At 40.6% G+C, this 26,748-nt stretch overlaps 1 protein-coding gene across 1 annotated transcript in view; it reads left to right on the top strand.

The window, feature by feature from the left end:
- Nucleotides 1-26,748, top strand: part of cacna1ea (calcium channel, voltage-dependent, R type, alpha 1E subunit a) — a 71,768-nt gene that overhangs the window by 15,514 nt on the left and 29,506 nt on the right. The window contains exons 2-6 of the mRNA XM_028404675.1: nucleotides 4,778-5,044; nucleotides 11,778-11,883; nucleotides 11,967-12,106; nucleotides 25,879-25,982; nucleotides 26,198-26,356. Of these exons, the coding sequence (XP_028260476.1) occupies nucleotides 4,778-5,044; nucleotides 11,778-11,883; nucleotides 11,967-12,106; nucleotides 25,879-25,982; nucleotides 26,198-26,356 (776 nt within the window). The remainder of the gene's footprint in view (nucleotides 1-4,777; nucleotides 5,045-11,777; nucleotides 11,884-11,966; nucleotides 12,107-25,878; nucleotides 25,983-26,197; nucleotides 26,357-26,748) is intronic.

Here is a 26,748-nt window from a genome sequence, read left to right as displayed (position 1 = left end):
TCCACACTAATGAAAAAGTGTTGACACATCTGTCTCTCTCCCACACACACACACACTTAAAAGCACACATACACACACACACGCTCAAATGTGTTTCACTACCGATTAAAGAATACATGCCCAATATATGAAGTTGCCTTACCTTACATTATTATTATTATTATTGCGGCTAGCACAGTGAGTGAATGTGGCATTCTCACTATAGTCCAACCTAAATAACCCATGATCATGTTTGTTGTTACTTGGCAAAAAAGGAAAAACAAAGTTTTCTTGGTGTTTTATTTTCCACAGTATGAAAGAGGGTATAAGTGAGATACATAGCGTGTTTATCGCTTCGAAGGCTTTGACTTTATTTAAAACATTTTATATGACTTAATGATAATTTCACACCTTGTTATATTTGTGTCCTGCTATCATATGTCCTGCACATCTATTTTGCAGAGTGCCTGTGGCCCTGTTGTCCTTGCTGAGTTAGCACGTCAAGAAGCTGAAGTTGTCATAGTATTGAATTTGATATTTTTAGCACAGCACATAGAACACCACTGGGCTACACTGCTGCTTTACGCTGTGCAATGTGTCACCCTACTACCTCTCCACTACAAATCAGTGTTTTATAACTCAAACTCAAAGATATTCATCTTTATATATATAAAGATGAATAACCTGTTGCTAAACACACTAAATATTCATGAATATATTTAGTGTGTTTAGCAACAGGTTAGTTTTAAAAACAAAGTATCTCTGGGTTTGTGTGGACTAAAACGGAATACATTAGGAGAGACAAAAAGTGTGAAGAGCCATGTGAACTCAGCACAATAGACTTTGGTGGAAATATGGTGGCATGTGCAGATTGACAAATCCTTAAATGTACTTGAATGCCTAAAGTAAACATGTGTGTTGAATTCACGTCACTTTCACATGAGGGTTTGTAGCTAATTTATGTGGTGGAAGGAAGGATAATGACAGGGTCTCAGAAACAAGCCTGCCAGGTACCTCCGGTCACACGTTCTATTTCTGAATTTGAATCTTTGTTCACATCTCAGTCCTGTGACACAAAGTCCCATTACCAGAGGAGGGACTGTCAACCTGCTGTCATTACAGCAGCAGGTAACCTTGGTAACTCTGCGTTCTTGAGCTAGATTTTTTTAAGCTACGTTCCTCCTATAGCAAGAAGATTTTCCAATTTTGACAACATGATGCCAAAATAGATGTCAATTCTCCAGAATATTTACCTTCTGTATAACATATATAAACTATAGTATACAGTTAGATCTATCTCCACAATTTACTGTTTCAGTATGCAACAAAACACACCTACAAAGTTCTATAGGCATCTCAGATATTACAGATTGCCGTACTTGTTGTTAGGCACTACTGAAGAATGTTATTTGACTTACATCCTGGCTTTTCTTTTTTTCTTAATAATGGTGTACATCCCATCTATGAAGAATAACTCAGTACTATATATGTTTTAATTACTACTTATGAACTACTACTTACTACTATGATGATTTGCTATAAAAGTGTATCAGGGTTTGTTAAGGCTGGTGTTTTCAGTGCCCTGCTGGGGTTGGTTGAACAGACCCTGACTCATAACACTGGGTTCAGTGACGGATCTTAAACAAAAAAATTATTTGTTAGATTCTGATAGGTGTTTATTTTAATTAGAGATGCACTACTGACTCAAATCGTCATCTACAACAAAGAGAGTAAACCACTTGCTAGCTGCCTTTTTCCAGAAAAAAAACACCACCCTTTCACCCTAATCATCCCTGTTTCTAACACCTAATTACCATAATTCACCCTTCTCACCTCTCAGCTAAGAAAGCTGTGGCTGCTGCTGCTGCAGTCTCATCCTGGCAGAAACAATGTAATGTACTACTTGATGGCTGCTGTACAGAAGAAGAAGCAGAAGTAACATTTCTATATCACAATTAGCTGATAGCTGAATATAAACCAAAAGAATGTATTTTTTCAGCTAATGGAAATCTGTAGGTGTCTTTCTGGCAAAAGATGTCAGACTTTATGTCTGTTATGTATTCTATTTTTAGTGCTTGTAATGTGTTGGAGCACTAATGAGTTGGAGACCACACACCATTGATCACTGCCTTCGTCATACCACCATCACAAAATCCCCATCAGTGCCGGTGTCGTGGTTAACTCTCTCTCATGGTTCCTCTTTTCTTTATCTTCTGTCTCCATCATCAGTTTACTTTCTCTTATGCTGGTAAATTTTAAGATACAATGACACTCATAATTGTACCATGATCTGATGCCTTTGGAGTATAAAGGCTGACATTCTGCTATATATCTTCTCTGTCAGTGCTCTTAAAGTCACCTCATTTAAAGGATGAATAGTGTTCAACATTCATCTCATGGATACAGAGTTCCGTGAAGACACCAGACTAACAAAATTTTACTTTGTGTCAATATACTTGATGATTTGACCATCTCTGTTACTGATTTTTAATGCCAAGTAAAGTGGTTATTTCTAACAAATGTCACTAATTGTCTTGTCAAATGGATGCTGTTGTCTTTACCACATCTTTTTAATAGAGATCTACTCGGGCTATTTTTAGCTGCAGATTAACACATTTAGATGCTAATGAGTATTTACAGAAAAATGATGCAATTTAATGGGCTGGCAAATTTGGAAAAGTAAATCATAATAATGAAACTTGTCACCTAGTGCAATGCTGTGGCTTGTTTGCTTTGTATTTTTCTGTTGTTAAACAGCATAGTGTACTTTTTTTGCATGTAGTATAGGTCTTAGTATAGTTAACAAACATGTCAACATCTTGAACTTGTGATCTTGTTTCATCTTCCTCAAACCATTTCTGCAGTGTGGCAGAGTGTTTCATCCTCCTGAAAGAAGCTGTTGCCATTAGGGACTACATTTGACATGCGGGGGTGTTTCTGGTCTGAATCAGTGTAGAAGGTAGGTGTCACAGTAACATCCAGACGAATGCCAGGACCTGAGGTCCTTCCTTTGCTTTTTCTCAAGAATGTCCATTGTAGATGATGTTGAGGTGATTTACATGGGGTCATCACTGGCACTCTGAGCAGTCTTTGGCCACAGTCTCGTCAAAATTTGGGCCTTGTCAGTTTTGCTCGGATTCTCATGTGTGTCATTTTTTCCTACTTTAAGACTTCACCATTCACTGGCTATTACCAGATAAAATTAATTTCAAAAACTGTTGCACAAACATTTGGGAAGAATATAGATGAACATTTTTGCTTTTGTCTCATGGATTTGTTGACAATAATAAATACAGTATTACACCAGAATGATCTTCGGTAACCCGATGCTTTTTATTATTTTATCTGATCTGTAAACAAACATCAGTCAATGCCTTCTTCTCTTATTCCACCCCTTCATTGTGAAAATCTTTTTATCCTTGGGAGTGTATACTGTAGGATCATTTCCAGCCTGTACACAGCAACACTATCATGACTCTCAATAGTAGGTTTTAAACCCTGTAATTAGCCAAAAATGCTTGCTGCTGTCCTCCTGAGTGTCTTGCTGGCGATGGGTGTTTCACAACAGGTGTTTACTCCTCTCCAGATCCGCTGCGTGACCAGCATTCAGTTTACTCTCCCTGAGGCGTGACCATGCAGAGTGAACAGCACAAGTCAAAATGAATATCACAGTGGCCCCTCTCCAAATGGGAGTTGACTGGTGATATGTATATCACTCTTTATAAAGAGATGGTGTTATACAGTAAAGCTTGATTTATAATGTTTTCTATTCTATCAAAAAAAAACATGAACTCAGAAGAATATTAATAGTATATACATCCATGCTGCCTTTGTTTGGTGTGTCTAATGAAGATGGGGGAAGTCACATCTAGTAATTGTTTATTGATTCAGTACATGCCTCTGTTTCCTTTTTTAAAAAAAAAAAAACTATTCCCACAGTATTTGCTAACTAGATCCTCGCCTGCTGTAGTAAACTGCACGGGTAGGACAGAGGTTAGTAGAGGTGTGTTGATCCTGTCGCATAGGAGACACTTGTGTGTTGTCTCCTCCTGCTCTTACACTGCGGGGAAAGAGGGGATGTTTCCTTTACTATCCTGCTGCAGACAAGGCGGACTGGGGATTTTTCTTTCCCTTCCTGTGTGACACGCAGTTGACAGCTTGTTTTTGTTCGAGCTGTTTCGGGAAAAATGTGGAAAATATCAAAGTTGTTTGGTCGTCGTGCCGTCTTACGCACGCAATATTACTAGTCCTGTGGTGGTGGTCAATGAGGAGAGAAGAGCAGAGAGGAGACAGGAGTGATGTGCTCTGAATTAGTCAGTGCTAGTTTATTTAAAAACCCATGGATCAACCTGCTCTTCTGCTTTTCGCTCCGAGGACTGAGGATGGCTGAAGACGTGACCTGTTGCAGCTTTTCTCCGAGGTTGTAGTGTTTGGATGAATAAAAATGAAGCTTCGGAGCTCAATTGAAACGACGGATCGTTACATGAAGAGGAGTTGAATTACTTTTTGGATTTGTGTCCTTTTTACGCAGAGCGCACTTGAAAGGAGGAACATCGTCGCGGTTCTTTGACAGTGCTCCCCACTGGACCGACTGTTTGAATTTGAAGTTTAAGATCAGTGATCGCGGTGTTTTTGCGTATAACCCTGATGATGGACTAAAAACTGGTCACTGGTTGTCACCACCCTGCTGCTGCTGTCACAGCGAGCGCAGCACCGCGCCCTGCTTTCTAGGAGAGGATAATCTTCCTTTCCCATTTTCTTACTCTGTCTTCCCTCCTGTGTGATTTGCTTTTGACAGAATGGCCCGTTTTGGAGACGACGTCCCAGGCTTGTTGAGTTCAGGGGATGGAGGGTCAGAGCGCAACCGTAACCGCGATGGAGCGGCCGTGTCTACAGGTGGCATCTCCCCAGCCTTTAAGCAGACCAAAGCGCAACGTGCCCGCACCATGGCCTTGTACAACCCTATTCCTGTCAGGGAGAACTGCTTTACCGTCAACAGGTCGCTCTTCATCTTCGGTGAAGACAACGTGGTCAGGAAGTACGCTAAAAAAGTGTGTGAGTGGCCATATCCTTTTTTTCTGCCTCAAAAAACACTCAACCAGTGTGTGCACGTAAAGTACAAAGGTGAGTTAGATGTTACCGTAAACATACAGTCACAGAAGTTTATGATCCCACAACCTGAATATCGTCATTACACATTTCAACAAGTGTCACAGTGAGCAAAAGTTGGTCTGCTCTTAGATTCTCTGTAGAGAGTCAGTGGTATTTCAGCACCATGGACAGCACACAGGAGACAGAAGTTCATTCATTACCTTACAATCGTGGCTCAGTCTGGAAGCTGATTGAGTGAGGAATTACTTTTTAATTAAAACTGATCAATTATTGAAAAAGAATTCACTTCATTCTAAAGGTCTGCATCAGAAACAGAAGGTAACATAAGCACAGAATCGGACTAGAGATTATCACAAAAGCTGTATACTGCTGTAGAAAGGGTGTAGGTGAGAATGTGAATATTGGCACACTATATTTAAATAATACAATAAGTCATAGCTGGCTTTTTCCACCATATACACTGGCTGTACTAATAAGTTATGTATAGCATAGAAATACAACTCAAATAGAGCAGCAGTGACCAGGAGATTTATTGACTAGTGAGCAGGCAGAAAATGAATCTGCACTTACTTTTGGAATCAGTGAAACAGCCTTTAATATTATTATTTGTAATAAAAAAAACAAACACAATGCCAGATTGCAAATGTAGTATCTTTTACTTGGACCAAACAAGACATATGAAGATCTCTCACTGGACCATTTACAACTGTGTTGCGTGTTTTGTGGTACAAAGATGAGGGAGTAGCTTTATCCATATCTGTTACAGTTATTAATTTTCCTTAGTGCTGCTACATAAATGAAGGCTGCTTTCTCAAACTTAATGACTCCCTGCTCTATTAGTGAAAAGGGACAGACTTATTTTCTACCTGTTGCTAAAGACGTCGCGTTCACACACACACACACACACACAAATGTCCATTGGTGGCGTGTTTGTGCTGCACAGCTCACCAGGTGTCCAGGCCAGGTGTGGCCTCTTCACTGACTATTGTTCTCCTCCATTCACCAGCTTCCTGACTGACTGACTGCCCTACTGCTAAATAGACCCAGTAGCAAATATGAATGATTAATATAGATCTCAATCAACAGTTGATACAAAAAGGCTCCAAACATGTATCCCTTATGATATTACTGTCCAGCCGCCCAGTGGTTAGCTTATTACACATTTTAATAATATAACTGCACATACACATATACATGAATACAACTGGCTGTAGTGACCAGAAGGAAGGCAGCCACACTGAATAACCTCCAGGTTAATGTGCTGTTGTGGAGGGAGTGTCTTATTACATCTAATGAGCTCTACTGTATCTGATTAACAGACATTAACAGAAATTATATGTAATGATGTCTGATCTCTGTGTCATATGCTATTACAAATAGTCATTACTCACTGAGCCATACTGTATTATATTGTTTGTTAATATGGTTTGCAGGAGAGTGATGCTGAGCTGAGTGATGCTGTGATGATCATCTTTAAAGTGTGAAGATTCAGGCATAGCAAATGTACAAATGAACACACAGATTAGTTTTTCAGCATAAAACAAAAAAAAAAACTCCTTGACACTTTAACAATGTATAGTGACCTAAGGAAAAACAGTATTCTCTGGTAGATGTGTCAAGTTCTGCCCCTTCCAGTGAATCCAATGGGACACAGTTTTGTAAAAAATAAAATACACTTATCAATTTAAAAGACACTTTGTGTGAAACCACTCAGTAAACTATTTTTCATCTCTCACAAAATATGCGACCAACACCAGCAGGGACATCACCTTAGATTTTAAAGGCAAGTGTTAAAAGCAAGTCTTTTTATATTAAGACCTGCAGAGAAAAGAACTGGTTATATTGATGACAGTTAGCAACTTTTTAATGTGTAGTCTGGTTTCTCACCCTTGGATGCCAGAATAGGTTATCACACTCCAAAAGCAACTTATAGTTATCACTTTTGACTTGCAGTTAGATTTAGTCATCAGAACTTCTTTAATAATATGTAGAATATGTAGCACTATACATCCACAGGGGGGCACCAGATATGAGAACACCAGTTGTTTCAATGGCCCTGAAAAACCAGTACTTACACCATTGACAGTAAAAATGATAAACAAAGCTTCTGTTAGACTGTAGGTTTGTGAAGTGCTGTTTTGAGTCCATGTGGGAGGCTCTGGGAGGCAGTGTCACAGTCCACCTGAACCCAAACACAGCCAAAGAGGTGGAGTGCGAGCTGAGGTAGGTCCTTTAAGTCCTAAAATAATTCAAATGAGTGAGTTATAAAAATATTCACTCTTCATACCCGTCAGCAGAAGGGAACGTATCATAGAGACTGGAATAGTTTTTTTTGGAGCCAGCCCCTAGAGGCTACAGTGTGAACTGCAAATTTGAACAATTCTGCATTGGCTTCACGTCTTAAATATCGATCTGACAGAGGTCACATGACAGACAACATAAGTCAAAGCACACAAGTCGGTAGGAAATAAAAGGTTATTTGTCTTATGCCATGGATCACCATGCACCTTACATATCTTTTAGAAATAAGGTGAAGACAGAATGTTTCCCTCTATTTACTAAATATAGCAAATGCTTAACTAAATGGTAATAGTCACAATTCACAGAATAAAATAAGACTTAAATGACGGCCCAGAAGTATTATGTAGAAACTGTGAGAAACACTAAATAAAAAGTTGCTGTATATCATCTTTTTCTAATCCACTTACATGGGCGTTATGTGCTGGGCTGTTCCTTGGCTTGACTTCTCTGAGTGTGTAATCTTGCCAGCCAGTTGACTTCTTCAGTTCTTCTGTCACAGAAAGTCTGTATTTGTGATATTTCTTAATGTTTAGAATAAGCAGAGCAAAATATAGTATAACGTTTAAACCCCAGTTTGTAACTTTTAACTAAAATCTGTAATTCATCTTAAAATAAAAATACACGTCCTCACAGAGATAGACATACGAGAGCGCACACATATAAGCACACACAATCGCTGCAGGACATCTCGAAAAGGTCAGCCTTGTATTTGGAGCACAACTTGCTGCTGTCACCTCGTCGTAAGAGGATCTTTTTCCTCTGAGTGCTCAATTAACCACAGATGATCAATTCAGGAATTTTCCAGAGGCTTTAGTGGTTGGATGTGTGAAACACTGGAGGCTGTGTGGTGCGTGTGTGTGTGACATAATTGCATTACGCCATGTTATGATATTCACTTAGGTATGTAGTGTCTCTTATACATCTTTTTTCAAGCTCTTGAAAGTTAGACCAGGTGTGTGTGTATGTGTGAGCCTCACCTGTCAATGAAAGCTGATAAAGGCCTGGCAGGGAAGAGGCAGAGCTAATGAAGCACAAGGTCTGAGTTTAGTGTGGCAGGCCTGGTGAGGACCGGCAGCTGCTCCTCCTGTCTGATCCCCACTGGGATCCCCTGCAGTGGGAAGTTTCCCATTGAGAAGGTACACTTCTAAATAATTGAGTGTTGGATTTAATAGTTTGTTTCATCAGTGGTGCTAACAGGAATAGAGTACAGTTTTTTTTAGCATTAAATGGAATAGCATGTACACAGTAACCTGGATTTTAAAATACAAAGATTGGTAATTTTATTAATGGTGCATTAGGTTTATCTTTGCATAGGCCTCAGAGTCAGCTTAATGTTTTGGATGACTATTAATTTCCTTCAAACTAAATTGAATCTTTGCATGAAAAATGTGAATTAGCAAGGAAATTACCTTAATGTTTCTGGTATAGTTGTGGTCCTACTCTCATTTCCTTCTAATTTCAGAAGCTGTGTTTCCCATTTACTGGCTGATCTTTAATAAGAGCTGATTTGAATGTGAAAGTAGGTGAAGAACCCATGGGTCTCTGTCTGTATCACCCTCCTGATGGTTACGTCATTAGCACTATACTTGTAGCAATCAGCGTCCATACCTGTATTTCCAGAGTGCATAAGGAAGACAGATATTATGAAGTGGTCACTTAAATTCATTTGTATGACAATATTGTATATTATGTTCAGTGGAGGTTTAGATTGTATAGGGCAAAAAGCTGCATATTTGCTTTTTTCTGTAAGGCAAGCCCATGGACACATCGGCATGCAGCCAAAGTGGGATCAAACTATCAACCTTATGCCTAGTAAAGAATCCCCCCTACCATCTGAGCCACAACAACTTAGGCTGTAGTGTATTAATGTCTTTATTCCCCAGACTTAAAACACAGCCCTCAGACACACACTCAGACAGTAAACACATGCTGTAGATAATTCAAAGATTTCCAATAAGCTAGTCTCAGATGCCTGTGCTTCATTTTGATTTTCACCTTCAGTGTAATAACCATCACAGGCACTTGGATCCAATCTGGGCCAGAGCGTATTCACAGATGCACAGGGGCATCACACTCTGTCTCCATGTCTATTTTTACACGCGTGTTTGAGAAATCAAGGCAGTGCCAGCGTCACTGTGACTCAGTATTGCTCACGAGATGCCTCGCTGCTTAAGCCAGTGGACAAATCAGATCAGCATCACAGATCAGCTGACATCCAAAGTGGAGGGGAGGTGCTAAAGACACTTGTTGAGTTTGTGTCTTGGAGTGAAAACAACATTGAATTAGTCTGTATAAATCTGAGTGGATTCATTAAAATGTCTGGGGAAGTCAAGGAACATCAGTTATGTCTTGAGGTCAGACGTTCATATTGACTATGGTTATATACTGAGGGTTCATGTGTTGTGAATTATCACCAAATCTGCAGAGCCCTCAGCACTTCATCATCTTAGCTCACTATTGAGTCAGTCTCTTAATTTACTGTTTTGGTTCACTATAAAGACTCTCATAGTGTCACTTTCTGCCACAGCAAGAAGCTTTTTTCTACATAAAAGCTCTAAAATCACCTGCAGCATCAAAAGGCAGTTATAAAGCACCTGATGATTAAGTGGAGCATTTAACATTTTTGCTGTTTAATACTCCATTAGGATCTATCGGAGATTAAAACATCAAGAAATGTGGCTTCCAAACAAGGCTGTTTTTAAAAAGTCTTACAAACAAAATCTTATTGCAGAATTTAAGAGAAAGAATGTGATAAAGTCAGTCTACATTATGTTTAAAAGACTTTTGGCCCCTTGTTGTCTTCACAATAAAAACAAAAACATTTACTCTTTTTCATTTGCTTGACTGGTGTTAATCTGCTTTTTCTTTTCAGGATCTCTTGATCTTGAGGGTATAGTCACCCTTTGTTTATAAGTGTACACATGTGTGTGTTTGTCTGTGTGCACAGAGATACCACCACACAGTTAGTTCAGCTGCCCAGTAACCATCTTGTAGCATTGACTTTTGGCTGCAGGAATAGCCTGTTGCCGTGGATACCTCTCTTCTCTCGCTCTCTTTCCATCTTCATTTTCTCCCCCTTTCTCACATCTCTCTCTCACTCTCTTCAACCCGTCTCCCTCTCTTCCCCCTCCTCCTTCAGTTTGTTGTGAGTGTTTGAGGGAATGTGGGGTCTGGCTGCTGGTGCTGCTGAGTGCATTAAACGAGCCTTAAGTGATGTTACTTATTGTATAGGGGACTGAATTGAAGTGCACACACCACATGTAAACAAGTCTTTAATTTATTACCGAAACTATGTTAGTGAACTTTTTGCATGTCTAGCTCATGGCTCCATATCTGTGGTGTTGCCTGGCTTTAAGTTGGATGCCCTGGGGGCCAGTGGGAGTAAGGTTGTATTTACTCTGTTTATTTAACTTCTCATCACTCAGATGTCCCTGTGTAACCCTGGTAGATACAGCTGCCAGAACATCGATCTGTCCGGTGTCAGTCTTATTTGGTCTCATTGCCTCCTCCTCCTCCTCACCAGAATGTTTCGCAAGCCACTGGCTCTCTATATAACTATCATCTTCTCCTCCACTGATCACCCTTCATCCCTCTTTTCAGTTTCTCCTGTTTCATTCCTCCCTGTTATCTCTGCCTCCTTCTTTCTTCCGCTCTCCCTCCCTCTCGGTCTCCTCTCTGCAGATTTAAGCTCTCTTCCTTCCTCCTGCTTCTGCACATAACCAGGAGAGAGGTGACTACCCACGCAGAGCATTAGATAAAGAGCATATTGCAGGCTTAGTTCAACCCAAGAGCAGCTGGAGTTGAACCAACAACCAATACAGGTCCAATGAGGCTTGTACAGAGAGTAACCCTCTTTATAGGATCACATCTCAGGCCCACTTGCTCCAAGATAAGCCTTCTGTATGTGTGTGTGTTTGTGTGTGTGTGTGTCCCTGTCGGTTGCAGCTGACCTCAGATAAGGTAGAGCCTGTGTCTTGTTGTGTCTTCAGCTGCAGGGCTTATAACATGCCTGGTTAATTGTGTTTCATATAGAGGAATCAATGTGTGTGCCCTCCCTATCTCTGCTTACATGACAGTGTAACTGCAGTTCTGCTGGATTTGATTCACTGCTATTAAATACAGCATGTATATTCAATACGTCAGAGAATAGTTCCTGTGGCCTCTATCAGTGTAGAATTTGTAATCCATGTATCATTTAATTGCATTTCTAGTATTATTATAAATCTTTGTTTCTGTTAACAAAACCAACAACTGAACTTACAACTGATAGTAGTAGTATAGTCCCTCTCTAAAGTAAAAGTACTGATGAGTGTTTTGCTTTGGGTATTCAGTGGGTCAAAATTCACATTATCTCAGTCGAAAGCTCCTTAGCTGAAGTCTTCCACTCCGTTTGAGTACATGATCCTCGCCACCATCATTGCCAACTGCATCGTCCTTGCTCTGGAGCAGCACCTTCCTGGAGAGGACAAAACCCCCATGTCCAAGCGATTGGTGAGATACTCGCAAAAAAAAAAAGCACAGACCTGCATGCACTGTAATGCCTGATATACTTATTTATTGCTTTGCACTAACAGGAGAAGACTGAGCCCTACTTCATTGGGATGTTCTGTTTTGAGGCTGGGATAAAGATCATCGCCCTGGGCTTTGTGTTTCATAAAGGTTCCTACCTCAGAAATGGATGGAACGTCATGGATTTCATTGTGGTCCTTAGTGGGTGAGTCCAACAGTGTGTGTGTGTGTGTGTGTGTGTGTGTGCATTTGTGTGCAAACAGCATTTGTTAGTGCGGAACAGGATTAGTGTGGATTAAATAAGATGGTGAGTCTGTGAAATTTATGGCATAATGAATATAGCACACACTGTTCTTGGCCAGTGGTTTCAGTTATGACTGACAGTTATTTCTAGAAGGTTTGGTGGCTCAAGTTTGTCTACTTCCTTATTATGTGATGATCCACTGAATAAGCTCAGCCTGCTGCAGGGACCAGGTTTCACCCTCTGTGATCCTGGTAGTCAAGGAGAAGGGGTGTTGTAATCAGTGTGTGAGGAAGCAGAAGCAAAGTAAGAAGCCAGAGGTTCATGCTAGGTGGAAAAACAGACCATATCTTTCAATCCTGCTCTACAATGTCTCCTCCCTGGATGATGAATTGGTTTGTGATTACAGTATACAATCCAGAGACTGTTAGAGACTGTTAGAGAGAGTTTCTGAGTTCTGGGCGGTACCCGCTTCTTTTTTTATATATCAAAAGAAATGCACTGCAACTAGTTACTTGTTTGGTTATCACAAAAAACAGGAAAACAAATCCTCTTTTTTGAATTACATGAGCGATGAGCTTGCATATCGGCAGGCAGAGATGAGTCTCTCTCTGGCTTATGGTCTTATGGTCATCAACTGCAGCTAGCAAAACTGATGAAGACGGAAATCTTTGGCTCCCTGTAGACTTTTCTGATGTATATGGACATGCAGTACATTATTCCTCTGATCAACAGGTTGTGGTAACAACATGGGGGGAGAACAACTGCAAGCAAAAGAGATGTAAACAAGGCTGATTTAAATGCTCTAACACATTTTCAGACTGCAAGAATATACACAGTTTTGCTGAGTAATCTGAATGTAAGCATAACTTACCAGTCATAATATGAGGACTGAAGCTGTTGCTAACTGAGCTGCCACGGACTGCTGTGTTGTGGTTTCAGTCTGTAAAGCACCACTTCACTCTGTGTGCTTACAGTACATTAATTACATGGCAGTTAAAGACCCATGGGGTGCTTACGTTTAGCAGCTAGTCCGTCCTGTGGGGGGAAGGTGATACATTAAAGGGCATTTTACAGCAGTTACCTTCTCAGGAGAGGAAGGTACCTCATTGTCAGAGCAGAGGGGGGGGGGGGTGTTTGTGGTTTCAAAGGAGGAGCTTGATGAGATGGCAGATTAACCTCAATGCTGTCTCTTTGTCTCTGTTTCTCCACATACACACATGTGAATGAAATATTAATCAATTCACAGCACAGAAGTACAAAGGGTGGCAGACAGGGTTCTTAGAGAATTCTACATGATTCTAGTTGTTCAATTATTGATGAGGCAAGCTCAGACTTCTTAACGGTACTCCACTCCCTGTTGGAGAGAGGAAGGATGTGAGGTTGTGGGGAAACAGGAGCAAAGGGTGTGAGAGAGGGAGGGCCCAAAGAGGAGTATTTGTCACATACATGGGTGAGATCCCAATAGCAAATTTCTGGGTGACCAAAATTAGAATCTTAATTAAAACACAGAGACACTGACACATGTTAATGAATTTTTCTAATCTCACCTGGGAGCAGAGTGGATGGTGAAGCTCTCTCAAAGGTGACAGATGCTGTAATCAGGCTTCACCTTTCTGTGAGCTCAGTCTGGTGATGAGTTTGGTTTCTACTGGAGGAGAGGTCAGTGTGTAAAGCACATCTGTGTTATGTTTGAAATGTTTTTCAGATAGCAGATTAAAAAAAAATCTGCAATACACTGAATAATTATTTGAACACATTTATTGTACTATCATCTTCTATTGGCCAAATTTGAACTGCCAATTGTGGCTTAGAGAGCAGATCAAATAGCCCTCTGGGTTTCATTTAATTAATATTCAACATGATGTGAAGTGATCTGCAGATAGATACCCCTCTAAATTATCATTCTGACCACAGCAAAGATAAATTAATGAAAATGTTCTCTCACCCTCCTTCTTTCATCTAACACTTACACATTCTGTCATCTATAAGGTTTTCTACCTTATTACAAAGTGAATGAAGATGATGAGCTCTGTTGATAATATTAGATGAGTCACCACTGCTGTCTATCAGTCAGTAATTGGAAGACGGGAAGAGTGTCAGACTGGGTTACAAATATGCTTTATACACAGTCATTCTAACAATATATGTATATATACAATTTTATGTATTTTGTGGCATGAAATTTTCCCAAATGCTGTCTGATACCTAAGGAACAGAGCAGCACATTACATCATCATCAAGTCTACAATATTATACTATTTAGTATGCTATAAAAAGAATAAGTATGTCACTGTACATGCTATACGTATACCATAAGTACTAGGATATACATCTGGTCACAATTAGCAAGCTAGAATTTTGTGGCTATTCTGACCCACAATGCTCAGCTAATAGTGAGAAAACATGTTTTCCAGCTGTGCTGACTTAGCAGTTTATTAGTTGTAACCTACCAGTACATTTCCATGTAATAACAGCAGCCCTACAGTAATTTTTTGTGTAAATTTATGTCAATCAGGTGGGAACCCTAATTTAACAGCACTTAAGAAATCTGAAGACGCGACTGTTATCTCAGACTACAAAGCGTAACCCATTCCTCGGTGGATATCCTTGACTCACGCAACATAACGTGTGAACATGTGTAATTATGGAAGCATTCGCTAACAGTGTCGACGCCGGAGGCCATGATTACCTCAGCAAGCTGCCTTGTTGTTTCAAGATGGCCTGTATTACACACAGAGACAGTGAGTGGGAGGGTGGAATGAAAAACCCAGATGTTTTTTTCTGTGTCCTTAAAGGCTGTTATCATGAGGACTGTTGTGATTGAAGTTCGAACACAGGGGGGGCTGTACGATTTCAGTCCATCACATTTGCTTAAGCAGCCAGTTACCCCTGCTAAAAAGGCAAGCTGCGAGTCAGAGTGAGAGAGCAAAGCTGATGATGACCATGAAAACATAACAGAGAGGAGTGATGACAAAGAAAGTGAAGACACAGAAGAAGGCTAGAGCCAGAGGAAACTAGAAGGATGCCTCTATGCGTAATCGTATGTACTAATTGGCACCTTGGCAGTCTCATTTGCTGGCAAGCCCTCCATTAGACTGGCGATGGTTGGCAGAGGGCAACACCCACCAAGAGTTTGTGTCACCACTATGTGCCAGACATTCAGGGGGGATGGAAGCGATGGAGTTAGCTCAGAGGGAGTTGATGAGAGTATAGATTAGAATGTTACGTTCCCCAGTTAGTCCAGGGGATGAGGGGAAGCAACAATAATGTTACCCAGGCCTGAGAAAGAGACGGCAGTCGGAAACAGTGACTATTAAATTTATTAACTTAAATGAATAACAAAATAATAAATTAAACACAAAAGCAAAACTAAAAAGATCAGCGCTGATTATCATGCTCTAGTCCCTCTGGATGGAGCAAAGACGCATGGTGGGTGCGTCCACAAGTTGGCCCACACTGGCCCTGGCCATGTGCACACCTCCAGTTGATATACTTCTGCTGACGAGGGCCAAGTGGCCTCAGGTGTGGATGATCCACTTGGTTCACTGCAGCACTTGGAAACCTGCACAGAAAACAGAGACAGACATACACACAAGTACCGGCACGTAACACCCCCTTCCATAAAAGCAAACCCCTGGTTTGCCAACTAGAGGGTTAACACATACGAAGTGATCCCATTACACGAAACAGAAAGTCCTGCCCAGAGAACCAGTTCTGCCTTTGCATTAATGGAATCACAGGCCACATGGCCACACACGCTACCGCCACAGCCACTACTATGGCCGGCAGCACCACAAATCACGCCCGGCAACACCTCTGCCCACAGCAGAGAAACTCACAATCTTAGCACACGCGAACACACACCCCTGCTCGCAGCAGAGAACAACGAAACGTACGCTAACACACATGAAAACCGAGTGTGCACACACACCTCTGCCTCCAGCAGACAAACACACGAACGAAAGTGCACACTCGCACACCTCTGCCTACAGCAGAGAAAACACAAACAAAGCGCATGCTAATACACAAGCTTAACCATACAGAGTTTCTACACAGACTGTCCCAGTTCCTGCCCAAACAAACTCACCTAACCGTCTTCTGGAGCGTGCCGGGCTCGAGGCGTCTTTAAAGGCTGAACTCCAGTGGCCGAGGCCCTGGAAAGCCTACCCCCGCCAGGGAACTGGATCCCCACCCAGGATTAGCTCCGAAAATAAGAAAGGCAAAATAACAAAAGAGTGTCCGATGGAAGGACTGCTAGCAGACCAGCTGGGCACTCACCTATTCTAAACTGGGAAGACAGTCAATGGGGTTAAAGCTCACACTCACCACAAGGCTTCCAGCAGGCTACATGGCTACAACAAAGCTACATAGTCACCGAGACCTTGGTGGAACTCTCCCTCAGTAGGAAATCCCGGACGAGCCCCCATTTGTTACGTTCCCCAGTTAGTCCAGGGGATGAGGGGAAGCAACAATAATGTTACCCAGGCCTGAGAAAGAGACGGCAGTCGGAAACAGTGACTATTAATTAAATTTATTAACTTAAATGAATAACAAAATAATAAATTAAACACAAAAGCAAAACTAAAAAGATCAGCGCTGATTATCATGCTCTAGTCCCTCTGGATGGAGCAAAGACGCATGGTGGGTGCGTCCACAAGTTGGCCCACACTGGCCCTGGCCATGTGCACACCTCCAGTTGATATACTTCTGCTGACGAGGGCCAAGTGGCCTCAGGTGTGGATGATCCACTTGGTTCACTGGAAGCACTTGGAAACCTGCACAGAAAACAGAGACAGACATACACACAAGTACCGGCACGTAACAAGAAGAAAAACTGTTAGATCCCTTTACTGTAGTAAATACTCATTAAAAGTAAAAACTCATTATTTTGGCAGTGTAACTCAGGCAAAAGCATGGCTTCAGTAAAAATAAATATTTTCATGTAATGTAATAGATCAATGAATCCTAAACAGCATATATTAATGTTTAGCCAAGGTAGATGTTGTTTGTTTGGCTTTATATTACATAGTTAGCTGTCACTTTAATGTTGTTTTCAGGTTGGTTATGATTATAAGCATCAAAGGTATTTGGGTAGGTTTAGGTAATGATCATGGTTTGCATTAAAATAGACCATACCAAAAAATATGCACAACTTTTTTACACTACTGTTAATGGTACATTGTGTTTTTTATTAGTAGCTCTGAACTTGAAATTTGGTTTTAAAGTTGAGAATGTTTAAAATTTAGTGGTGTGTGGCTAAGACACAGATGGTTTAATTGTCTGAAGCCTTTTGAACCAGTAGTGTTAATAACAGAGAGTTGAAGTGTCTTTTTGTGTTGTGTGAATATGCTGCAGAATTCAGTTTACTCTATTACCACTGCTGGCCAGGAGGGATAGCTACCATCAGTGCTTCGCATTAATCACAACATCATCAATATCAGCCAGAGCCTCTCAGATAATTGTCAGATTTTTTAAAGATCTGCCTCTTTGTTCCCTTGTTTCTTATTTTAGCGTAATGTCCTTAATTTCTACTTTTCTGTGCTTCTTTTCTCTCAGTTACGCTGAACCATTCGAATCTCAGAAATGTTATCAATGTGTGACCATAGTGTCGCTGTACCTCAATAACTGAAAGCACCATCTTATTCTGTGTGTGTGTTTATTCATGTCATTCATGCGTATATGAACCAAATGTGCCACTACTGCATGTCTTTTTGCCAACAACACCTTATGTCTGTTTGGCAGTCATACACCTGTTAGAACAGACTATATCAAGCACACATACCAACTACTACTACACACACACATACAGACAGACATGTCCTCTCCAGTCTCATTTTCCATCTGTCGTCTGATCGATTGATGAGTTCAGACACAGCAGGGGTGTATGTGTCCCCCTGAGCAGTTACCGTGGTGACTGAGGACCCCGCCCTAGGTCAGGCTGTCACTGGCTACAGTCCTGCTGCTTTCCTGGTCAATGTCTCTACAATTAAGCCCAGACCAGGACAGACTTGTCAGTGTCTTTGCTGATATTCTCATAAGGAGAATGTCAACAGTATATACAGTATATGTCTATGCTGTACATAGGTGTGTATGAGTGCTTCTCTGTGTGCGTGACTCACATTACAACAGGGTATTTGACATAAATATGTCTGTGGAGAGAGACTAGTCAGTGACATTCAGCCTCGAAGTGGTGTTTAGCTGTAATCTCAAATCAAGTCAGTGAATACAGATGAATGATGCTGAAAACATTGACAGTCTAACAAGCTCTCTCTCTGTCCCTGTATGCCCCTCTTCCTTTGCTACCTCCATCCTTCTCTCATCTATAAAGAGGCTGACTGGGCCATCAAACAAAGACCCTGTGAGGGTCTTTATGCAGTGTAGTCTGGTATCTGGTCAGTGGAGATGAGGTGCTACACTGACATGAAAATGGTTCTACTGCTTACTGGAGCTCAAGTCAAATTAAATTAATTTACTTAATGAAAGTTACCAAAACTGAAGGAAGGTCATGAACATTTCTTAATTATGACCCAGCTATTTGCCTTCACAAATTCAATTCGAGGCAGACAACCCTTTTGAGCGAATTAAATATATATTGGCAGTATATTGGTTTTCAGTGTGACATTTGTTTCTGAACAGGCTTTGTTAGAAGACTTGTGGAACAAAATACGAAGGGAACACAGTCTTCCCATGACATAAATGAATGTTGAATCTCCCCACACAAAGCTCAGAATGAAATTACATGTTTCAGAGACAGACAGAGATGGAGGCACAGCGGGTGTCGGCTCAAGTCTACACACCAAGAATGAGTGGGAAAGACCTGTAGTTCACATGCCCTACAGCTGTTTCCGTACAGGGTGTTGGATTGTGTCATTTCTAGAGATGATATACCATGAAACCTAGGCTGAACCTGTTCACACCTTTGGTTTGCTATATTAGCTGACAGCAGAGTGACCATGATGATCTGTTTGTGAGTCCAGTTACTTCAGAACCAGTAAACTCTGGGTGCTATGTTTTCAAAGAAGGATCACAGTGTCCCTTCAGAATGGACAGAAACCTACTCAAATTAACGCTTTGAAGTGATGCTTTCATGCAGGTTGCATAATTATTTTTCAAATGTAATAAGCCTGAGGAGTAAATGTGGAATTGTCCAAATGCTGGATTGCAGCATTTATTTGGCAGTGAGTCTTTGTTTGCACCATAACATCTTCTGAAAGGCATCAGAGTTCACAGCCTGTGTTGTTGGCAAGACACAGCGATGTTTTACAGCAACAGTTCTGATGCAAAGTAATGTCAGTTCACTCAACCTAATTTGTAATATTTATTAATATTACATTTGTTTATCTGTACTGAATAAAAAATAAGGAGAGAAATATTGGAGAACTACAAGTTGTAAGTTGCAAAGATATAAGATATGTAAGAGAAATAATTTTTCCCACCATCTGTATTGTTGTCCTGCCTTGTTTTTATTCAGGTATCCATGGTAACGACAGTATAGGTACAAGCCCCTACCAGAAATTGGTACAACATATTGTTAGGACAATGTGAATGTTTCACAACGTGTTTATTTGATTTTTAATCCTTAAATGAACCTTCTGAGGTTACCTTAATTGTTGCTGATGGTGAATTACACAGATACAGTATGTCTACCTTTTAAAGATCCTGACCTATAGAATATCCCTTTTAATCTCTGCTGGAGTGCAGCTGGCCTGGAAATTGCATCATCAAAGGTTCTTTCAGTCAATCAACCACAGATTAGCAAAATCACACACAGTAGTGTATAAATGCATCGTTACTTGCATCAGTTGTATTTAGTGAAATAATTAAAAGCTAAAGCTCAATCTTTGCAATTTAGTAGTTTTGCCTTGTCTATGAATTTATCAGTATAAACATATTGTATTCTCATTGTATCTCTGTACATTTCACAGAGGGCTAACCCTCTGTGAAATGTACAGGGATACAATGAGAATAATATCAATTATTTATTCTGGAATAAACATACAGCTGACTGACACATGAAACAATATACAGGCTGATAAATATGCACACCACATACAAAAAAGCCAGAATCTCATGATATTTATTTATTAATGTGTTCAAGGTTCAGTGTGTGTGTGTGTGTGTGTGTGCGTGTGTGTGTGTGTGTGTGAGAGAGAGAAAATGGAGTGAGAGTGAAAAGGACAGATGAGGGGGGAGTTAAAAAAATAAGAGAGTACACTGTGGGAGGCAGAGAGGCTTATATCAACTAAACCAGAGCAGCACTGTAGGAGTTTCTCCACACAATTCCTTATTCTGTCAAGTCAATCTGCTGTTCACACACACACACTCACCGCCCACCATACTGCGCACCACTAGATCAGCTATTTTAATTGAATGTTCTGCAGAATCAAACATCTTCCTAAACTGAGCTTTTATGATTTGTTTAATCCCACAGATAAAAACCTGTTCAGCAGTTTATTCCCTCCAGAGACAGAGTTAGTGGCAAGGCCCATTAGTTGCTCCTTCTGCCTAAACAAACACTAAAAATAGGAATTACAAACTAAAGCCACACTATTTTACCTTTGCTGTGCAGTTCTAGCAGAGACCTTTGTGTCTACAAGTGGTAATTACCAGATTTTGCTGCATTAAATTCTGGTAGATAAGAAGGCAAGCTCAGTGTCTGTGTTTAGATTTCTATTTTAAAAACTTTAAAACTCCTTGCCAACAACTGACCCATCATCTTTAGTCTTTCTTTAGCCAAAAGCTCCTTTAAAATATATAAGTAAGCAGAAGAAAGTCATTTATGCATATATTTGTTGAATTCAGTTGGGTGGCTGCTGGAAGTTAGCTGATGCTGGTGTTTGCAAACTCCTAAGTGCTTTCTGTGTGAGGGATGAAAATAAATGAATAAACAGCTTGTTGTATAGAACACATCAGCAGCAGTGAGGAAAGATGCCAACAAATCACTGTGACAACAAGAAACAACAAACAGTTCATCATCTGTTGCTATAAATCTCTGGTACAGATAAAAATACTGTTTTTATTTCTTCAGTAACAGATTATCACTTATAACATGCTGTCATCCTGAAATATCACAGTGTGTACCTGATTTTCTCCCTGTGATGCAACTTACTGCAAACCTTGCTGCTGCTGGACTGTAGACACTGAAACTTTAATCACCATATACTGTACAAGTGTTGGGTGTAAAAGTCCTTCAGCTGCTCTTACAGCATAGATATCTTGATATTATAGAAAAAGCACAGGTGTAACTGAAGCATGAATTGTGCGTACTTGCTCTGCACTCCCACACATGTGATTTCAATTAGCCTGTAGTTACTGTTTATGTGCAGAATTGAGAATGATGATATTATGATATTAAAACCTACACCTACAGTCCAGACCAGAACTCCTGTGGCTGCAGGACGGTTCACTACATAAATGTTTTATATTGTAAATTTACAAGCCTTAATGTGGGCAGTTTTGGTTTCTGGGTGTAGTTTGTTTTAGGTTCTAGTTCCTGTGAGGTCTTAAGCCATGGTGTGAATAGCACTTTCTGTTAAATTATTATTATTACAATCATCAGGTGTGCTTATATCATATTAGTGAGGAGCTTGACAGTGACATGAAGCATAAGTCACTACGTTATCAGTATCACGGCATGACGGCTGTCTCGACAGATTTGTCACACAGCAGGGAGCTTTCGATTCTGCAGGGTATGTCACTGTTACTCACTTATCATAGCTGACAACTCTGACCAGGGCACCAGTTCACTTCACTACAGTGTTTGTCTCAAATAATGCCTGCAGATACGTGCAGGGTGAACAAAGATGTTTTGCTGTGTGACAGCTCCTAGTGACTAAAAGTGACTTTATTAACTTGTAGAAGCGCTGGACACCTGTCAGATTATTGTGCTGTCCTTCAGGTCAGTTAAAGTGTCCATAAAAGGACCACTTGTGTTTTAATGAGTGTAACCTCTAAGACCCTGTCGTCTCTGTGGAAAACCAACTCCAACACGTTTACTGAATATACTTTAGTTAAGACAGAAAAAAATGTATGGGAGCCTTTGACAGATAATAACTATCACTTTGTAATCAAAATGAATTTTTAAACAAGTTTGACATACAAAAATGATTTAATAGAATCAGTTTACAGATAAATGAAAATTCCACAATCAGGAAGCAGGGATGGAATAAACTGGCTGCCAAGTGAGGCATGTGTTGTGCATTCCCTTGGCTCCCTTCACTCGTTTGAATCTGCCAATATCTGTGGCCAGTGTCCAGACGTGTCCATGATGTGGTACTGTAATGATTGGACAAGCCAGAGAAAAATGTAGAATTGTAGTTTAGTGGATGTTTTGGCAATATCTTAATATAGAAATATCTGCATGTCATACACTAAGTAAGATAGTATGAACACAGAAAGATGTAAGTGAGTAACACTGGTTGTCCAATTATCAGTACCTCTCAGTAGATGGGATATATTAGGCACTAGTGAACATTTTGTCCTCACAGTTGTGTTAGAAGCAGGCCAAGCCAAATTGTGATGGCTGGTTAAGTTAGAGCATCTCCAAAACTCTGGTGGTGTGTTCCCAGTGTGCACTGATCAGTACCAATCAAAAGCGGTGAACAGGCAATAGAAGCATGTGCAAGGCTCATTACAATACATGGGGAGCAAAGGCTTGTCAACAGTGTAGCTCAACAGTGTTGTTCTAATGGTGGATCTGATAGAAAGTGTCGTAACACACAGTGCTTCACAGCTGCAGACTAGTCATTGTTGGCAGGTGGTCATATTGTTATGGCTGCTAGGTATTTGTGTTGTTTCAGGTGAAAATCCTTTCCATGGTAGCCAAACCTGAATCTTCTAATTTAAAGGTAGGGTAGGAGATTTCATTCTGATGCACTTTATTGTTAAATTAGTGTAGCTTCTCTTAATCCGATAGCAACCAATTAGTTCGGCAGTTTCGCATTAAAACAAGGAATATTAATCATCTGTGGAAGCTATAAAACTCTAAAAACATCAGCCAATCCTCCGGGACGACCCTGCACAGAGTATTGGCTGGTTGTCACTCTCTTCCTGCTCTGCGCACACCAGAGAGGTACGTGCATGATGGCCGAAGTCACAGACCGCAGCTCATCTTCAGGTAATGCGCGTCCATGTGATTGGGAGGTGTGGCTTCGGGGTGAGCTCCGAGAGAAAGGGGCGTGTGTTTACTTTCGAAATCTGGCTGACTCACTGAGTTTTTGAAATATCCTACCCTACCTTTAATTCAACTTTCAGTTTAATTTCAAAGATCTTATGATATCTACATATTCCATTTGATGCTGTGTATGTCTAATGTGTATAATGATCTCTTGCATCTAGGCATCAGGTTATTTGTCATCTTTATATGTATAAAGAATCAAAGCAAATTAACAAAAAAAATGTAAACGTTTTATCATTTTTAAAAAGTTGTTATTGGAAAACCCAAGACATCCACTGAATAATGGTAGAGTGAATGGGGAAGCCATTTTTAGACCCCTCGTCCCTTAGTCTCCATAACAACTAAAGAGCAGCCAGGACTGACTAATGGTCTGAAGAAAGATGGAGAGATGGAGGAAGGGGGGGATGAAATAGCATAAAAGTGTCAGGAGGCAGCAGAGACAGTGAGCAGAGCAAAAGGAAGGAGAGACAAAAAAGGAAGAAGCAGAGTTAGTGAGGTGGTGAACAAGAGGGAAAAATCCAAAAGGGAGTTTGTAGAGGTGTGAAGCTCGAGAGGATCATTCTATTTCTAGATTTGTGTGGATGATGGTGAGCTATTTTAATCTTTCTCTCATCTCCTCACCCCCCTCTCATAATTAAATCAGATGACGCTTTTTGTCTCCTATAACACTACAGACAGGACTAATTCTCACCACTCCATCACAGATATGTAATTGGATCTGTGTTGCAGTGATTCTTGCTGTGTGATAATTAAGTAAACAAACACTGTAGAGCAAATTACTGTGCATATGGATTGTATACTTTGACACTAAATTCATAACGGCAGTGACACCAGATCATATACCATGTGATGTCATCATTATGTTACAAAGCAATGCATATACCTGACTCCAAACTGGCTTAGTCAGCAGTTTTACTGCTCAAACGATTGATTACCACGCTCCACACAGGGACCAAAGATGCTCCAACAGAGAATCTGAAATGTCTCAGAGGGACAGAAAACCCGCAAAAAATGTAACTACTACCATCACCAGGCTGAGTCTCATGTCCATGATGACATGCTGGCACAGCTCAGGTGCGGCAATGACAACAGTTGGCCGACGCTCAACACAAGCAGCACATTTCTGAGCGCAGACTTGTGACTGCAGAAAGAAAAATCCAAGCTTTACAGGCCCAACTCAAGGATGCACACCAACACCTGTTCACAGAGCACACCGCCTCACAAAATTGGAAAGTAAGTTGTGAGTTTGCAGACAGGCAATTCAACAAATATCATCCAACACAAGGCCTGTCAAAAGCTCACAGAGATTCAGACAGATACACAGCCAAGCTGCAGTCCACTGAAAGTTCATTTAAGGACACTGAGCAACAACATTAAGAAGGTGTTCCAAATGTTAGAAGAGGGATCATTGAGCTGAGTCTGGCCAGTTTCGTGTAGGATCGGTACGCAAGTGCATCACCTCCAGATACACAAATAAGTCTCTTGCACCCATGACCCCATGACACAGATTTGTCAATCGTACAAAGGTATGATGGTAGTGTATTGATTGGTATTGCTTGTTTATTATTTATTTTTGTAAATAGAGGACAATTTTGGTCCTTAGTGTGTTCTAACTTTAAGTAGACTTTAAGATAGTTGGGAGAGCTTCCATCTTGAATCTTGAATATCTCGTGAATCTCTCACTTCAAAGTCTTGAAATACAATGCTGCTCTGTTCTCTCCTTGGAAAATCTTCAAATCCCATCACACATTTGTTTTTACCTCCATCCTGCACCCAATCTGTCTCTCAGTCTGTATGCATCCAGGCGAAAGGGGGATAAATGTGAGCTCAGGTCAGCAGAAAATTACAAAAAAGAGAAAATAAATCACAGGCGACGTGTAATTGGGAAGGGGTTTAAAAAAACAGAATAGGAGAGAAGGGAGGTTTATGGATGACGAGTGAAATATTTATATATTTATAATAGATAAAGTGAAAAGGGAAGCAGGAGGCCAGACTAATGAGGGAGCAGGAGGCAAGATCACCAGACACTGTTTTCCTTTCTCATCATTCTGAGGGCTGAAGGCCACAGAGGTGTGTTCGTAGAGCAGAGTGGAGAAGACGAGACAAAGGAAGTAAATGTGGAACTTTAAAAAAAAATCTGGCTTTGTGTAGCAAATAAAGGGTAGATACGTTTGCAACGTGTGTGTTTGTGAGCCTAAGGGTGTTCTGCTTCCCTTGATGGAGCTGCTTTCTTTGTTCTCATCCTAAATAGCAGTTGTCACAGCCATCCTCCCACACAGGGAATCAGCCATCAGCCCCCTTCCACAAAAAAAACATCCTTGTTTTCTATGTGTTCATTGCCAACTGGAGACCCTCATGTCGTCACATTCGATATCTAAGCAACACAGCCATCCTCTAACACTGTGTGTGGTGCACTTATTGTGTATATGTGGACTCTCAGCTCCACACTGCCTATAAAGTGTGAAATTGAGGCTTTAGTGTGCATCTGCAAGGCTAAGACAATCCCGCTCTGTCTCTCTATGTCTTCTGTTTACATGTGTTTGTTGCTTGTTTTTAGGATCCTGGCTGCAGCCGGAGCACACATGAACATCTCAGTGGACCTGAGAACTCTGAGGGCCGTGCGCGTGCTTCGCCCCCTTAAGCTGGTCTCAGGCATCCCCAGTGAGTATCACAAATGCTACATGAAGAGTTTGCAGTCATCCCTTTCATACTCTATAAGGAAAGTACTTATAAAGAATATTTGATTTGATTTGTTCCTCTGTTGTTCTTTAGTATTATATGAGAAGCTGTAACTAGTGAATTCGTGTAGAGAGGTTGTTGCAAATTTCCACTTTACAAATGTGTCTTCACATTGTCTCTGGGTTCTCTACTTACAGGTCTGCAGATAGTACTTAAGTCTATAATGAAGGCCATGGTTCCTCTGCTGCAGATTGGCCTGCTGCTGTTTTTTGCAATTCTCATGTTTGCCATCATCGGCTTGGAGTTTTACAGCGGCAAACTGCACCACACCTGCTCACCACAGCCTGGAATACTGGGTATATATATATATATATATATATATACACACACATAAATACATGGATGATTCAGACATTTTTTGTTGACAGGTGATGACTGTTACCCAGATGTTTATGTATCTTAAGCAGGATTGCATTGCAAAACTCAAATTGTCTCAACAGCTCTGCCACACACTGATGGCATGGATGAAACAAAGGAAAGCAATTTGTAGAGAGGGCCTTTAATGGCTGAGAATAATGTATAAATACAAACACATAAAGAACTATTTTTGACAGCAAACTGAGTCATAGAACGGGTCAGGCCTAAGCTCATGCTGCTTCTGTTTATTGTGTTATGTGTGTATACTGTGTTATGTGAATGTTTACGCAGCTCTTTAGGTAGTAGCTCTATTGTTATAATCACAAATGCA

Source organism: Parambassis ranga, chromosome 4 (genome assembly GCF_900634625.1).
Source record: "Parambassis ranga chromosome 4, fParRan2.1, whole genome shotgun sequence".
Lineage (NCBI taxonomy): Eukaryota > Metazoa > Chordata > Actinopteri > Ambassidae > Parambassis > Parambassis ranga.
This window is presented reverse-complemented; position numbering and strand designations above follow the sequence as displayed.